This window comes from Rutilus rutilus, assembly GCF_951802725.1.
Source record: "Rutilus rutilus genome assembly, chromosome: 23".
Lineage (NCBI taxonomy): Eukaryota > Metazoa > Chordata > Actinopteri > Cypriniformes > Leuciscidae > Rutilus > Rutilus rutilus.
In genome coordinates, this window is record NC_140233.1 from 10,068,347 (window position 1) to 10,086,714 (window position 18,368).

At 36.3% G+C, this 18,368-nt stretch overlaps 1 protein-coding gene and 1 pseudogene across 4 annotated transcripts; both read left to right on the forward strand.

Annotated features, from left to right (window-relative positions):
- The first annotated feature begins 2,706 nt into the window (after positions 1 to 2,706).
- Positions 2,707 to 3,649, forward strand: LOC311282805 (major histocompatibility complex class I-related gene protein-like; annotated as a pseudogene). The gene is made up of 3 exons (XR_014630348.1): positions 2,707 to 3,013; positions 3,127 to 3,405; positions 3,492 to 3,649. The product of XR_014630348.1 is annotated as a major histocompatibility complex class I-related gene protein-like (transcript).
- A 7,355-nt stretch (positions 3,650 to 11,004) lies between these two features.
- On the forward strand, positions 11,005 to 17,291 carry LOC311282654 (RLA class I histocompatibility antigen, alpha chain 11/11-like). Of its 3 annotated transcripts, none has more exons than XM_084396560.1 (7): positions 11,005 to 11,133; positions 12,689 to 12,955; positions 15,398 to 15,676; positions 15,803 to 16,081; positions 16,168 to 16,284; positions 16,742 to 16,774; positions 16,967 to 17,291. In XM_084396560.1, exons 1-7 carry the CDS (start codon positions 11,079 to 11,081, stop codon positions 17,047 to 17,049), a joined length of 1,113 nt encoding a protein of 370 aa, XP_084252686.1. In that variant the 5' UTR covers positions 11,005 to 11,078; the 3' UTR covers positions 17,050 to 17,291. The 3 variants fall into 3 exon arrangements, with proteins under 3 accessions (XP_084252686.1, XP_084252687.1, XP_084252688.1); XM_084396562.1 differs by having other exon boundaries at positions 11,037 to 11,133; positions 15,415 to 15,676; XM_084396561.1 differs by lacking the exon at positions 16,742 to 16,774.
- The last annotated feature ends 1,077 nt before the right edge of the window (positions 17,292 to 18,368 follow it).

Below are 18,368 nucleotides of genomic sequence, written 5' to 3' on the forward strand. Positions count from 1 at the left end.
GTGAATGATACAGTGACTGGTTTCGATGCAAAAAAAATATATTTGCATCACGATAAGTGTATTTTGATTGTCAAAACATTTGGTAACTAAACAGATTTTTATTAAGTTCCATTTTAGTGACAACATGTTTCAACATGGTACAATGACTGGTAGGCCACTGTTTTTATTATTGCTTGATTTAAAATGTACAAATTTCACTATTTCAATTCAATTAAATTCTTGTGATTTTATTCCAATCTTGATTCAATATCAATTCATTTAGATATTAGGAGATACATGTTAATAGATAAAGGTTAAAAATAGCAACTCAAATATAAATATAATGCGTTTTTATTATAATAACATCGTAATAATATTTTAATGATATAAGTAAAAATATAATATGTTAATATAGTGCACATGATAGGCTATTTAATTCAATTCAATTCACATTTATTTGTATAGCACTTTTCACAATACACATCATTTCAAAGCAGCTTTACAGAAAGTGCATGAGTCCATATTATAATTTAGAGTGATCTGTTATCAGAGGAAACTGTCTAAGTTAAGTATTTCAGAAATGTACATATACAAAGTCACAGCTAAAAATATATTCATTTAAACAATGTAATAATTTAAAGCAGAAACAATGAGCTCATTGAAGTAAAGAATACTTGTTTGTTAACAAATGATTATGACATTTAGAAAATATAGCATTGATGCAAAATTTAACAAAATAGGCTACTCCTCTCTATAGCAATTTTTTTCTAGCCAACTAACGTGCTATGGTCATTAAATAGCTTTCCTGAGGTAGGCCTAAATGTTATGTGACATATCAACCCAGTTGTTTTATTGGCCATTTCCACGGGTGAAAAACACTGATTAATCGATATTATGTACGAGGCATCGGTAAGTTGTACTGTATCTTTCAACATACCTATTGTTCATTCGTGTTTATTTACTATTAACTAGTAGTAATAAGAGTAGAGATGATCGGTTCACGTACCGCTTGAACTGAGGCGACAGTGATCTGTCACGTCAAGCGCCAAAATGTGATTTATTGTTTGAATTTCGTAATAAAATTGACATAATTTGAGAGGTTCATTTTTGTTTCATATGAAAAGTCTCACAAAGACAAACACAAATACAGCTGCTCTGCCACACACCTCAGTCTGGACAACAAACTCCACGTCACTTTAGGTAATGAGGTGTGAAAATGTAAAATATACTACAGAACTGTCTTTCTAATCTGACAGTTTTAACATGTTTGTTTCAGAATTTGATCCTGGTGAACCATTTAAATCACTGATTCTCCCAGTGCTGATAGTTTCGGCTCTGCTGTTGGTGTTTGGGACTGGAGCCGTCATATATAAATACAGGAGACGAGCAGGTAGGATCTACAAATTAAAATGAGTCTGCAAGATGTGATAGACATGATGCAAAAGATAAACGATGCGAAAGACAAAACCTGTTTGTGGTGCAAAGATTGCCTAACAGACATGCATTTTTTTAATTTTTTTTGCTAGCTAAATATTAAAAGCTATAAAGTTGAGTCAAAACACTCACTAACCAAGGGTGGAACAAGTTTATTTTCAAAGTTGTGAGTGTGTCAGAAATATGGACAAAAGTTTTCTGCTTTTTCTGCTTTTGCTTCCAATTGCTGCTCCAAAAGGTAAGATTTCAAAAGAATTCAATAAAACCAATTTTTGTAAACTTTAATTAAATTTTGCTAGCTCGTAGAATCTTCTTTGGACACGTCTCCTCAATCAAACCTCACTGCTTGCTTCTACAAGTTTTAAGTGTACTTGCATACTGAGTTGTTCATCAATATACAGCTAAATAGAACAACCATGTTCTTTCAGTTTATCATTGTAAGCCTGAAAAGAACATTAAACGGAATTGTAAATAAAAAACAAACTGATTACTCTAGACTTTCAAAGTTTGGTGTTATTTTAAGATGGAGTTAAGAGATTTTTTGGCCTGTTTAATGAATGTGCTATTTGTTTCTTCAAATCTGAAATAAAAGTACATGTTATGAAACACCAGTACACCTTTAAATGGTTCTTTTAACACCTTTTTGACTCTCGAGAGTCAGCGTATTTAGCATCTAAATTTCCTGGTTGCACAAAAACAGCTGGTTCTATAAAGATGTTTCTGTAAATATTTAAACTGCTCTGGCTTGCTGTCCACAATGAGTCTTGAGCGAGAGAACTGAGAGAATTGTCACTGACTGGTTTTAATTTATTCAATGCAACACTTAGAATTTAAATTTAAATACATCAAACATTTGCTAACAATTCTAAAAACATATCAATTCTTTTAGTTGTTGTTTACAATTTCCTGTTATTTTCCACAGGCTCTCACTCTTTGTGGGTGCTTGCAACGTACATTAAAGGACAAACGCCATTTCCTGAATTTAGCTATGTAGGGATGTTGGATGATATCAGAATTATGTACTATAATGGAGAGACGAAGACTCTCATTCCAAGAGGAAATACAACAACTGAAGATGATGTTTTCAATTCAAATGTTCTCATCACCATAATTGACTACATACAGTCCTCTTTTATGGAAAAATGGGCAATAGCAACCAAAATTTTTAACAAATCTGATGGTATGTATTATAGAAGAGTAGGTTTTAATAGAAATATTCTATACTTTAAATTATTATTATGATGTTGTTGTTTGGTTGAGCATGTAATGGATTTTTTTTTTTTTATTGACACTACCTTAAAGCTTTATCTCTTCATTAAAGGTGTTATTGCCCTTCAGAGGTTGGTTGTGTGTGAACTGAGAGATGATGGTGAACCGGGACAAATGATCACACGAGATGGTGTCAGTGGCTCCACCACAGATGAGTTGCGATATGTTGACAAGAACTTCACATACAAGGGTCATTTAGACGTCTCGACCCAAGTGCTCAATATTATTCTTGAATTTAGCATGAGGCGTCATGAAAGTCTTTACCAGCCATTCTGCATCAAAACACTCAAGGGTTACCTTGAAAAAAGGAGAAATCAAATCAATAGAAAAGGTATGATGACTGACTCGCAGCTAAGTTTAAAAAAAAAGTTATGATTTACATTTAGCATTTTTCAGACCAGTATATATTGAAATAATATCTTTCTGTTACCTTTTTTACCCCAGTGAAACCGTGAGTCAGACTGATTCAGAAAGCAAACTCAGATTCTGGAGGGTTTCGTGTGAGTTGTTTGGCAACAGGATTTTACCCTCGTCACATCAACCTGACCCTGTTCAGAGATGGACAGCCTGTATCTGATCATGAGATCACTGGAGGAGATCTGCTGCCCAATGGTGACGGGACGTACCAGATGAGGAAGAGTCTGGAGATCAGTGCAGACAAACACAAATACAGCTGCTCTGCCACACACCTCAGTCTGGACAACAAACTGCACGTCACTTTGGGTAATGAGCTCTTACAGAAAACACAATCTAACAATCAAAACAAAAACAATTGAAGTCAAACTCTCAGTCTGTGGTTCATGTTTCAGAGTATGATCACGGGGAACCATTTATCAGTGTTTCCTTCAGTTCTGACGGTTTTGGCTCTGATGATGGTGTTTGGAGTGGCAGCTTTGATAACTGCATGGAAAAGACGACGTGCAGGTACGACAAGAACAGAAAAAGAGGTCTAAAGAGTCTAGAATAGAAACTTAAAGAATAGTTCACCAAATATATGAATTAGAACAACTTTCGCGCATCCAAAATTGTATATATTACAGTTATGTTTTCTAAACAGCAAATCAATAATTCCTTTCGTCTTCCTTTTGGTGTTTAGATTCAGATAAAAGTGGCTATTCTACTGCTTCTGGTAAGTACTTCTTGTTATTAAGTTATTTTTTAATTTACAGAACTGGATAAAGAAAACCATTGCATATACTGAACACTCATTAAACAATACTTTTTATTTTCCGCTTCCGCAGAAAGTGTGGACACAGCAATGAAATTGACGTGAATGCTATGACACAAAGTGGTATATTCCAAAAAAAAACATATTTCACTGTTACCTACAATTTCCATTATAATTCACTAGTTCACTATGATTTACTGTAAGCCACTGTTGCACGTATGGTATTGTCATGCTGTCGTACCTTTCTATAGACCTAAAAGTGGAAAAAACTATTTAGAGAAATGAATAGCTACTATGATCCATTTACACTATGCCAATGTATTCATTTATTTGGTGGTGTAGGTATGTAATGTTTGTGTGTATATATTATTCTTTCATGTTATTCATTTTTTATTGTAATAATAAAAAAAAATCTTTTTCTCAAGAACGTTCTCATATTATTAGTGCAGAATGTAAAAACATAAAAAGGAGCAATAAAAATATTCTTGGCTAATGATCATGGAAAGCAGTATTGTAATCTTTATTTATTTTTTAATTGTTTGTTTCATATTTTATTTTATTCAAAATTTGAAACATATTAGATATTCAAGAGGGAACCTTTTTTGAATTGGCTTTCTACACATTAATATTACTGTACAAACCTAACTCACTGAGTCACCTAAGTCACTGTACAGATGCTGAAGAAAGTGCTTGGCAATTTTCTGCTTTTGCTCTGGTTATTTCACTGTTGCCTGGATATGTCATCTGTAGTAGCCTATGCAACGACCTCTAGTGGTCCGATTTTTGGTGAGCTTTACAATGACAGAAGTCAGCCTCAGTAACAAACACAAATACAGCTGATCTGACACACACCTCAGTCTGGACAACAAACTGATCATTGATTTGGGTAATGAGGTGTGAAAATGTAAAAAATACTACAGAATGTCTTTCTAATCTGACATTTCTAAAGAAAACAGTATAACTATTTAGAGCAGAGTGTAGTTCACCCATGTGTGGCAATGGAAAAGAGTCCACAATCACTGTTTTATTTGGCTCTAAGGCCAACACGCATCTTCATTTTACCCGACTTTTTTGGTGTAACAATTGGTGACTGACACCCATGCAGAGGCATCGATGCGTTTTATCATCCCAGCTGCTTCCAAGCGATGTAATTCCTCTGACACAGCACTACGAACAGACAGTGCCAGACCAATATAAACATTCATTAACGCACACATCAGTTATGGTAAAAGGAAACTCAAGCATATTTGAAGTGGTGAAGTTAGGAAGCGAGGAAATGAAGGTGGATGTACAAGAAATGAGAAGCACCCTTCGCTTCGACCCTTCGAAGTTGCCCTAAAAGAGGCTCAAAAATGATGTCTGTTCGCTTTCAGTTTCAGAATGCTTTGTTTCTAAAATGACTGACGTCCTTTACACGCACAGCAAAGAATTAGTGCAGTCATACTGCGTTGTTCAACACTGTAAAGTTTAACATTCGAGATTCCCTTCGTTCCAAATCAGAATGCAGGCTCAATATTGTGATGGTTAAAAGTAAACTGTACTGTATGTCTAGCTAAAACATTAAACCATAATACAAAAAAATCGCACAAAACAGGTACAATATATTCGGTTCCTGAAATATTTGATTCCAATGGGTGGAGCTACCATGAATATTCACGAGACCATTGCGTGGGCGGGGCGACCAATAAAGCGAATGGAACAGAAATTATTAGCGTGAGCGCCTCAGATCGCTTTTTATTTTATGGATTATTTATTTCAAACAGCCTGGTAATAAAGTTGAACGAAGTTAAGCTTAAACTACTCAAATATTTTTTTTTATAAATAATTCATCGTTTTGTAGCATGTGTTTCTCAGTAGACTACTCTGAGTTTACCTGAACTATTACATACCTGATCCTGTAGGAGGCGTTGGAAGACAATAAAGGCATATTTCTCCAAATTTCTCCCAGATTAGTTGTTGCTGACATTCTATGATAAAGAACTGTTCGTTTATCATGAATTACTGATATTAAGCTTTTAAAATGTGATTGCTGGTTAAATAAATATTTACAAATCTATTCTTGCGTTTTATTCTGTCTCCCAAAGTTGTCTGCATATTATTAAAATAGCCTTTAAATTATAGGCTGATAGCTCAAGACAACATAAGAACTTGGAGTTGCATGTTGCATGCTTTGAATGTTGCTTTATAGTCTACTGACTCAACTGAAAATAGTTTTGCTACACAACCTCTACTTTATCCAAGGTTATCATAAATTATAAACTTCAGATTAATTAACAGTTGTTTCCTCTAGCAATGCTTTAGAACGTTGGTCAAATTAATTGATAATAATGAAGAACCATTAATCATAAAAAATTAGGCCTACATCTTATCAGTTTAGTAATGTTATCATTCTTATGTAATCTTTTTGTAAACAAGTGAACACAAAAACACACTGGTGTAGAAGGCATGGGTATACCAAAAAAAATAAAAAAATAAAAATAAGGAAAGCTATAGATACATATTTGAATAATATAAGAAATATTTTATTAGTCCTGCTATAGTAATTTTGTCACCAATCTTGGCTGTTACTACTGAGGTCAGAAAAGGGAAATAGGCTATTACTACAGCCTTAAATGCAAATAATAAACTAGGTACTATCAAAACTACAAATTGCACAAACGAAGTATAACATTACTTTAGTTGGACCCTTGCTTTGTATCAATACAATTGAAATAATTATCATATAGGAGTAGTTTAGGACAAACCGCGATCTGAGGCGCTCACGCTAATAATTTCTGTTCCATTCGCTTGTATTGGTCGCCCCGCCCACGCTATGGTCTCGTGAATATTCATGGTAGTTCCACCCATTGGAACCAATAGAGAAAAAATATGTATGGTAGTCAATGGCGAGAGACAACTTATCTTTTTATTCTGTCTGAACTGTGCCCTGAATTACACATATGATGTTTGTCAATTTAAAAGATAATTATGAAAGTCAAGAAAGTCGCAGTTTGTCATAAAACAGAAGAGTAACATTTAGTTTTATGTGAAAATCGCTCAATGAACTACATCTCTCGTCTCGCATTATATACGTCACCAACATGCATCGTATGTGTGCAGTCTGGTACAAAACACTCAGGCATGACGGCGTAACGTTGCGATTATAACGTAAGACTATAGAATAAAATTACAGATGTTAGCTTCAGTAAAGTTGAGAGAAAAGGTATGACGTCACATGTGCGCCTTTTGGGTTTGTAGTCTTTGTAATTATGTATTTTCACAGTCTTATACCTCAACAGTTTTACATCAAACTGCAACTTTCTTGACTTTAAAATATATCTTTTAAATTGACAAACATCATATGTCTAATTCAGGGCACAATTCAAACGAGATCAAAATATTTGTTGTCTCTCACCGTTGACTACCATACAATATTTTTCCGAAATAAGGCCCCATGGTGGTCCACCGGAAGGGGAGGGACTTAGGCTCTCTATAGGCAGAGAATGTCTAATAAGGCGAGAAGTTTCACTCTCAGTACACTTCCGGCTTCTGAACTGGTTGCAGTTCCACTCTGATTCCATATGAGGGCGCTCACAGGACGAGTGCAGAATGAATGGAGGTCAATGGCGCTATACCAATCAAAATCCACTTTTCTCAGGATATAATTTTTTGTCTAGTAATTTGAATGTTGTATTCGAAAGGAGATGCAAAGAAATTACACATTGCTGGGTGTTCGATTTTTTAGAGTCACTTATTTGCTTAAATTTTTTTTTAAAGTGTCAATGACGTCATACACATCGTACGACCAGAGGTACTGCTTTACGGCAATCCTTCAGTCACTTTGGTGCTTTCTCGCTCTGCACTTTGTTTTCTCTCGAGGCATCGACAACACAGCTGACACAGGTAAACACACCTGCTAGAAGAGTTTCTGTTTTGTTTGTTTCTGGTCCCGCTTCGGATGCCACAATGCCATCAAGTGGTATCTCTGGTCGTAATCAGTCCTTCACTGACCAATCAGCGTTCATTAGCAGAATGTTAGCGTGTTATGGGCAACAACAACTCAACCTGTAAGAAATTGAAAGGACATAAGTACTCGTTCATTCATCTTTCGACCTATAACCCATGTTGAACTTGCAAAACCTACACTCAAATCTGAGATTTCTCAACGGCAATCGGGTGAAAGAGGCAAATTTAGCCGTCTAGCCCCATTGACTCCCATTCATTCTGCACTCATGGCGAGCGCCCCCAGTGGAACTCTGGTGGAACTACAACCAAAATTCGGTACAATAGGACTTAAAGGTGCTCTAAGCGATCCCGGGAGACGTTACTTCTTGTTGACATTCGAATTGTTGTCAAACAAAACGGAAGCTAGCTAGACCCTCCCTCCTCCTCATCCCGTCTCCTCCCTCCTCCCCTCCCTTCCGACATAAAGGAAAGTCAAAATAGTCACTACAAACAAAGTTAAGTTTTACTGATACTTCATTCAATGTGTAATGTCGCCAAGTTAGAAAAATGCTTTTATATATTGCAGAACAGAATGCAGAAAAAGAGAAACATTATCTTAAAATCGTTTCGCCACCTGAGGTTATAACTATAGCTCCCATACAAGGACGCAATAATAGCAAGATAACGTTAGCTTCGCGTTTCCCAGTGTCGAGTGAGCATAAACAACGGCGGCGGCGTAAACAAATTTAGTCAAAGTTGTCAATAGCCTATAAATGAACATTCAAACACGTCAAACAGTGGATGAAAACAATCGTTCACACAAATTGTCGCCCTACTGTGAATTTGCTTGATCATTTACAATAGAGATTGATCGCTGCTAGAAACATACATGTTGTATTCACCAAAGTTAACGCTGACTGCATAGTTCTAGCTAATTACATCCTTGTGTTGGTTTGGCGAACATGAACGTCAATTTAGAAAGAAAAATGGATTTACCTGTTCTGCAAAAACAGAGCAACTATGTCGGATTGGAAGCCGTTCTGCCGGCGGAGTTCTCGCCACCTTTCGAAGGTTTTTCCGATGTAAATTCGGGACTTCGGGCGTTCCTTATCCTTGTTCCTTATCCTTGTCCCTCTTCTTTGCAATTTGTTCATCGGAACGTCGTCTCTTTGGTCGTGTGTCGGCCATAATTCAAACTTCCCTCTTCATGCTTCTCTGTTCTCTCTCCTCCACACCCCCTTCACGTGCACGCGCACTAACCCTCCAAACCCCACCCCCCAATACTTCTTGTCGGTTATTGGCTGAAACACTGTTTATTATGTTTCGTGGTGCGGGTGAGCCCAGTTTGTTTTTGTTGCCGTTTGTGGAGCCTGTGGTGTCTAGGGAGACCGCGTTTTTTTACAGTGTGTTCAGGGGACAGGCAGCTAGCGGATAGTGAGGAGATGTTTGCTGTATGTGACAAAAAATGTTTTGGCCTAAAAAACGCGTCGCATCACTTAGAGCACCTTTAATAGGGAGTGGGCAGGCTCTCCGTAGACGGGCTCCGCTATAGGCTTGTTTGAGATGAGCAAAATCTGCGCAGAACCGATCACCGGTGATCAGCGCGAGATGCATGCCGGTTAGAAATGTGTCCGAGTGCGGTCCGCCTTGCTCTGATGTCATGCTGACGTATGTCAAAAATCTCTCGCGAGCGCTAGGCGGAGGTGTCGGATTCTGCAGTCGAGCGCAGTTGCTCTCCACCGACTGCGCTGATCAAAAGCATGATGGGAAACGACTTGCTGACGACACAGCTTAATGCTCATTGGTTTAAACAACTGTGATGTATTGTTCTCTTTTAAAATGTTTGATTTTAAAACTCTAATATCATGTTTTATGTGTATATGTTATGTGTGAATATTCCCAAAAGTATCTGACAGTGCGATCTCTTTGGGTTATGCAATTTAATTTTTATAAAAAAATAAAATAAATAAAAACACATATGTCTGTATTAAAGAAAAAAATATTGATAAACATGTATTTGGAATGGAATTAAATAACAAGTACTTTGGGTGTCTTGGTCATTTTATTTATTTTCATATAAAAGCAACAGAACTCGAATTACATCCAGTTTATTAGCAACACTGTGCACGAGCGTGAATCCCGCGATATCCATCTTTGATCTCACAGGTGTCAGATCCACTGCGAGAAGAGAGAAGTGTCCGCATCTCAAACAAGCCTAAATATTTCAGGAACCGACTATATTGTGACACCGGAGCTGAGATCGGAGTTAGGGAGTAGCGCAAAAATGCAAAACGTTCAACACTACACAGGAATTTTTTTTTTTTTCTTTCTGTGACTATATTAGGTTAATTATATATATTTTGTAACGATTCAACTTAATGTTGAAGTAGCCATCAAAATTGTGTATGATATGTGTATTATAACTATTTAATATATAGTTTATGCTTAAATAAATCTATTTAACTTCTTAGTGTTACAGACCTATAGATGTCAAGCCACATGTTTTGTTGATTTTAGACATATTTTTCAAATATTGAAATCTATTTAATTTCCTGGTCCTGTGACCTGTCACACAAGTTGTACTATCTTCACCTACACCTGACACACAACATAACTTGGATTTAGTAAATATCATATTGATGATTTAAAAAAAAAAAAAAAATCAGATTTATATAACTTCTTGGTCATGTGACCTGATGTTGCTACACCCACTGTATTATATTCATAAACATCTGTCACATATCTTACATCTTTGTTTTGGGGAATATGTCTTTGTTGAAATATTTAAATCAATGTAGCTTCTTGATCATGTGACGTGTACAAAGGCTTCTGTGTAATGTAAATGTCTGTCAAACATTTTTATTAGTTGCACTATTGCAAATGTTTGTACTATTAACTTGGCACTTTAGAATTATGTGGGTCCAGGCCTTAGTAGCTTAAAAAAATTATTAACAATACACAAAATAATGTAATTTTTATGTGAATGCACTACAGGAGCTATAACAACACCTCTTTCTAATAAGTTAATAGCAAAAGATTTTAATTATTATTTTTTTTGTAAAAACAATGTTACAATGTTACAACTTTACTTGATTTCTTTCTAGCTACTCCACTTAATGAACACTATTAGCTACATCTATTGTTTGGCGCTATACATATTTTGGAATATTTGAATGATCTTTGTTTATTGTCATGCACTTTTATGACAGTCCCTTAATTTTCTCAGTGAATGTCAAACCAATGTCCAAAATCAAACCATCTTAACTGCAGTTGCAGTAGCATACCAGTGGCATATGTCAGCAAAATGGGCAAAGTTCTTCTGCTCGGTCTGATTTTACTTCCAGTTGCTGCTCCTAAAGGTAAGATTTACAAAGACTTGTTTTTTTTTTCATTTACAATGTGCTTGCAATTAGAATTTGCACATCAGTTTGTTCAATCAAGTTGCACCCCTGCTTCTTCACTTACTCAGTATTAAACTGGACAAAGCATTAGCAATGACAGTAGCAAAAAGAAACAAATTACATGGAAGATCACAGATAAACTAGTGTAACTGGAAGGAACCGTTAACAGCTATTAGCTAAACAGAACAATGTGCTTCCTGTATACAGGAATAGCTAAAACACAAGCCTGAAAAGAACAAATGAGAACAAAAACAAGATTAGGCAGTGGGCAGAGTCCGTCTATCTCGTAGTTGATAGTTACCCAGCAGGCAGCAGCTGTCTGTTTCCAACGGCAATTATTGCACATTAAAGTATAAAAATAGATTTAATTTCATGTGCAACAATTGCCGTTGGAAACAATCGGTAATCTGTTTGTGAATTATTTATATATATATTAGGGCTGGGGGAATTAACGCGTTAATCTTTGCGATTAATTTGAGATGTTTAACGCGTAAAAAAAAAAAAAAAAAAACACAATTAACGCAGCACTTTTTTTTGCCTCGTTTTAATGATTTCCTGTTGCGGCTGCTATTGAAAAGGCAGAACATATGCCGTTCCGTGTTCGGCGATCAGGTTTCACTCTCGCGCAGCTTTCATGAGCTGGTCTTTTCCGCTCCGTGTGCGCACCGCGATCTCCGTTCTCTCTCTCTCTCTCTCTCTCTCTCTCTCTCTCTCTCTCTCTCTCTCTCTCTCTCTCTCTCTCTCTCTCTCTCTCTCTCTCTCTCTCTCTCTCTCTGTGTGTGTGTGTGTGTGTGTGTGTGCTCTCTGCTCAATGTTCCGCTCTGTGTTTGCGCTGCGCGTTCTGCTCTGTCGTTAACGGCCCAAACGCTCCAATCATGTAGCCATACCGATCACGCACTGGAAAAGCAAAGTCCGCTCAAATAACGTAAAATTTCTCAGTAGTAGACTTCTGTTTGCAATAGCCCTACTGAGCTGGTATAGTAGTCATGCTGGGCAACAAGTAAAATGACCTGCTCTGATCACATGCTCTGGTAATAATAGCTTTGTAGGACTATATTTTATTTTGATAATTAGTAAAAAAAACTGTTAAATTGATGTTGATTGATTGTTGAAAAAGAATAATATATTGATATATTGATGTTTAATATTATTTTAAAAGGGCTATTTTTTCCCTGTGTTGTTTAATTTAATTAGGTGATTCTAAGTTAAAATATTAATGATTATATATATATATATAAATTTAAGCAGTCATGAATGTATTGTTTCTACAGATTTGCCAAGGCAAAGACTTTGAATAGCCTAAACAAAGAAATAGATTTTATGAAACACAAGTGCACCTGGTTCTTTTTCACATGGTTGACTCTTTTGAGTTAATTTGCATATATTTGATTACAATGTTCTGGTTGCAGCAACTGCTGATCCCAAAAAAGAACTTAAAAAGAACACTTCAGTTGTTTAACATCCTACCACAATTTTGTAGATTGTGATGTTTACAATTTCCTGTTTTTCACAGGCTCTCACTCTTTGTGGATGCTTGCAACGTACATTAAAGGACAAACGCCATTTCCTGAATATAGCTATGTAGTGAAGTTGGATGATGTCACAGTTCTGTACTATAACGGTGAGACGAGGACTTTCATTCCAAGAGGAAATACAACAACTGAAGACGACATGCTTGATTCAAATATTATAACAAATGGTTTAATAATAAGTGACGACATACATGGACAGTTTATGGACAGATGGAAAATAGCAAAGAAAAACTTAAATGAAACTGATCGTAAGTATTTCGGTTATGTTGCCATTTGAACTTGATCATGTAAGGGTGGATTCCTGCAGTGGTTCAAGCTGCAAGACAGCCGAATGACTAAAGAAACGTTATTAGCAAGATGGTAGAAAATTGCACATTTCTTGTCTGTTCCACCCACTGCCACTTATACCAACGACGGAAATAAGTGCAGTTACAATAGCTTAAAATGTGGGAGAGCGTTGCTATAGAGAGTGACAATATTGTATTGCAATAGGTAGCACTTCAAAGTCAATACCAAATCAAAACTAGTTAGCACATTAGTTTAATGTGACAATTCAGACCCCCAAAGTCCAAACATGTTGGCCTACAGGCCTAGATCACTATCCGAAACCCCTGTGCCTTTAGGACATCCAAATGGTCCTTGTGGTAGAAAGAGGGGGTTGAAACAGTAAAGCAAATATCTTTGTTCATTTAAAATATCTTGGATTATTTTCAATCCTACAATTCGGCCCCTGGCACCATTGGCCACACACATGGAGTCCAAAGGTGACACAATCCATAAAGACATGCTTTCTGTTGTGTGTAGTTGCATCTTCAGACTTTTCGTCCAGGCCTGTGATCTTAAAAGAGCATATAGCACAACAAACAGCAAAAGCAGACACATGGCATTTTTCATTGGTCAGAGGATTGATATGGTCAGATTAAAATTAGTCTCTGGCAAAAAGCTTTTCTTCGGAACACCAATTAAGATATTTCTGATGAAATCTGAGAGCTGGATCACTCCTCCACAGTGAAAGTGAAAAGTGAAAGTGACACGTGACGGCCAAGTAATTTGACCTCTGCATTTAACCCATCCAAGTTAATGCACACACATTAGGAGCAGAGTAGTGAGTAGTTAACACACACACACTGCAAACGTGGATACACACCCAGAGCAGCGGGCAGCCTTTGTGTGGGGCCCGGGGAGCGATTAGGGGTTAGGTGCCTTGCTCAAGGGCACCTCAGTCATTTCCCACCGGTTCTGGAATCGAACCAGCAACCTTGGGTTACCAGGTTACTTCTATGTAATCGATATCTGCTGTCCCAGAAAAGTTAGTAAAGACATTGTTAAAATAGTCCAAGTGACTACACTGGCTCAACCTTAAGTTTATCAAGTGACAAGAATACTTTTTCTGCGCAAAAAAAAACAAACAAAAATAACGACTTTATTCCACTATTCATTTTCTTCTGTGTGGGCCTCTGACGTGAGTTCACGTAGTGTAACAGCGCAGCGCTTCTGGGTTGTACGTCAAAACGTAGGCTCACGACGCTGGTCGTGTGTGATGCGTATGATGCTGGCCAATAGTGAGCCTACGTTCTGATGTGATTACTGACAGAATTTAAATTTTTGGGTGAACTAACCCTTCAAAAGAGTGTAAACTGAATGAAATGACCACAAATCAAGTAGCCGTGTTGCTGTCTCGGTGCGTCCAACGCTATCTCACGACCAATTCGTACGAATTCGTACGAATGATAAAAAGTTGGCTAATTCGTACTAATTCGTACGACCTCACTCGTACGAATTTGTACGATTTGTCTAAACCCACGTGATGGGTAGGTTTAGGGGCGGGGTCAGGGGTAGGTCATTCGTATTAATTCATACGAATTGGCCAATTCATAAAATATGTACGATTTTGCAAAAAACTTACTAATTCGTACGAGTCAGGTCGTATGAATTCGTACGAATAAGCCACCTCGTAGAATTTGTACGTTTTCCCGTGAGATCGGGCTCGTGCGTCTGCAGAATTCAGACCTTGGCAAGAGTAGTTTCAACTAAAATACAACATCATACACATTTTCTAATATTTGATATGCCAATTTAAATTATTTAAACCTTGTATGATATGATAGGCTAGCATTTCGGCTGTGTATTTATAATATGTTCAGATTTGCATTTATATGCACAGTAAAACTTGTTTTAGCAGTTTTCATTAACTGAATATTTGTTATCTAATCAGCTTTTTATAGAGTCTGATTCCTCTTATTTGTGGATGATCGTACTGCCATATCTGTAGTCTGAATAAATAAAATAAAGCCTGAAAATAAAGATATTTAAATAAATACTATATAAAATAATAGCCTAATTATTCAAGGAATATTTATCATACAAGGCATATTTGTTAAATGATAACTGGGAACTGATATACATTTAAAACGTCCGGTTAAAGCCGGGCCTATTGCCAGTGTGATCTGAATACAGATACAAATAATTTTGAGATTGTTAAAGATGCAGCATGCAGATACAAATATTGGCTTTGCTGCACACCCATAATAATAATAATAATAATAATAATAAAAATAATAATAGTAATAATAACGATAGAAATAATAATAAATTATTTTTTTGTGATTGTGAAATGTCTATGGAGATCTCTGCATGTGTTGGGATGATTTAAATAGACACTACCTTAAAGCTTTATCTCTTCATTAAAGGTGTTCTTGCCCTTCAGAAGCTGGTTTTGTGTGAACTGAGAGATGATGGTGAACCGGGACAAATGATCACACGAGATGGTGTCAGTGGCTCCACCACAGATGAGTTGCGATATGTTGACAAGAACTTCACATACCAGGGTCATTTAGACGTCTCGACCCAAGTGCTCAATATTTATCTTGAAATTGGCATGAGGCGTCATGAAAGTTTTTACCAGCCACACTGCATCAAAACACTCAAGAGTTACCTTGAAAAAAGGAGGATTCAAATCAATAGAAAAGGTATGATAACTTACTCCAAACCAACCAGTCAAGAAATGTGTTCTGATTTACATTTACATCTTTCTGAATTAAAATGAGAATTTTTCAGGCCAATATATATTAAAATTATTAAATTTTTTTCTGCAGTGAAACCGCGAGTCAGACTGATTCAGAAAGCAAACTCAGATTCTGGAGGGTCTCGTGTGAGTTGTTTGGCAACAGGATTTTACCCTCGTCACATCAACCTGACCCTGTTCAGAGATGGACAGCCTGTATCTGATCATGAGATCACTGGAGGAGATCTGCTGCCCAATGGTGACGGGACGTACCAGATGAGGAAGAGTCTGGAGATCAGTGCAGACAAACACAAATACAGCTGCTCTGCCACACACCTCAGTCTGGACAACAAACTGGACGTCACTTTAGGTAACTAATTGGTTTTGAGAAAATAATAAAATCTCCCAGTAGTGTTTGTCATTTGTTTGTGTCCTTTTTAATGTGTTTGTTTTCAGAATTTGATCCTGGTGAACCATTTAAATCAGTGATTCTCCCAGTGCTGATAGTTTTGGCTCTGCTGTTGGTGTTTGGGACCGGAGCCGTCATATATAAATACAGGAGGAGACGAGCAGGTAGGATCTACTCTGGAAGGAATGAAAAATACCTAGACTGCATCCGAAGTCACACATTTCCTTACTATACAGTGGCGAAAAACAGTATGTGACAAAAGAAGTATGTGCAAAATAAAAGAGTATAGGTAAAAAGTACCCGGATGACCTATTACTCCCGGCGAGATTCTGAAGTGCACATATAATGGACACTTTACTATCCCATGAGGCCACAGTAGAGAATTTGTGAATGGCGTGCAGTGAAACAACTCAACTGACGCTGGCAGGTCACATGATGCAGATTACATTCATACTACACTCATACTATATAGAACATACTTTACTTTTTTAATGGTTGCAAAGTAATAACTTGTTCAAAATAAGTATACAAACTCAAGAGAGTATGCGATTTCAGACGCAGCCCTAGATATATCCTCAAGGAATTTTTATTAATGCTTTTTAACTTCCTTTCATATTCTAGCATCATCTAAAGGTGATTATTCCTCTGCTTCGAGTGAGTAATTTGTTTTAAATATTATTTTTCTATTATTATCACATCAGAGTGCAGTAAAGAGTAAAATGTATTGTTTACAATCACAGTTGATTACTGGATGCTATAAATATTATTTTTATTTTATAATTTAATAATGTATTAGTTTTCATTCGCACATTCTGTTGACTAATCAAAATTTTATTTCATTTTCAGCATCTGAAGAAAGCACTGACTCAAAATCAACACATGAAGCAGAAGAGGAAGTTACACAGATGAGTGAAGCATTAAGTAAATGAATGAGCTAAGAATCTCTTCCAATTGTTAAATTAAGATGATTGGATGGATTATTGTAAAAAGGAAAAAATAGTAACAGTAATAACTCAGTACATATACAATCTTGTGATGACAAACAAATCTTTTTTAACATTTTGTACAGATGCTCATAGCATTGCCTGCATCTCATTGCTTCTGTAAAGAAAATCATTTTAGACATTTATGCCATTCATTAAAATCCCAAAAGTATTTCACCATACACTGTTATACATTCTACATGACAATTCTATTTCAGTTTTCTACTAATGTTTAATTTCAGTGTGTTACTTTGCAATATATAATGTATTCGGTAGAAAAATATGTTATCTGATAAATAATTACAAATAATTAATGCAACAAACAAATAAAGTCTTGTTTTTGGCATATCCTCTCTGTGTTCTTCATTGATAAAACTGATGGCTGTATGTAGCATCATGTGTTGTTGTGCAGGGAAACTGTTAAAAGAAGAAAAAGGGAATTCAGCACACAATTAAATCACTGTGCAACAAACAAATAAAACTCTTAGTCATTATTAAATAAACATTCAGTATCTGTGTAAAGAAAAGCCTCCTTACCATATAGGATTGTGCATCTCTGAAGTGTGAAGTAGAAGGAAAGTTGTTTTCCATGTGTTGTGTTGAATCACTGAAGGCTGTGAATGTTGGACAGTTATTGTCCGATATTGTGTTTGCACGTTGTTTCGCATGTTAGCCTTACATTCTGACTTTGTAATAAATCTGATGTTATGTGGTATTCATCTTTGTCTTAAGTGTTACAGTTTCTAATATTGAAAAGAAAAGATGATTTTTTAAAATAAATTTATGACTGTATCAGATGCTGAAAACATGGCACATATTTCTCTTAAGATAATTTACAATGTTTTACACTTTGCTATTAAAAATTACTGTATTTCTCAGTTACCTTAATGCTTCCTCCACAATGATCCCAGTCTGTGCTGAGATCCGAGATATAAATAAAATTGTGATTGCCACCATTTGTACATTACTGTGCTTTAAAAGTGAAACCGTGTGTAACCTTAACATGACTAACCTAACTCTCATGTTAACTGAGGCGGTTACAGGAAATACAACTTTTTTTAACTTGTTACAAAACTTGTTACCTGACACATACTGAAAATATCTGTAGAGAAAGACAGTTTTCACTAGCTATGAGAACAACATGAAATTGTTAGTTCCCTTTCGTAAAGGGAACTCCCGCTGCATCAATACTCGATACTTTGTGGAATGCCTTCGGCATGAAGCATCTGAAGTCAACTATGGAACTATTCCAATCTCGATTGGTG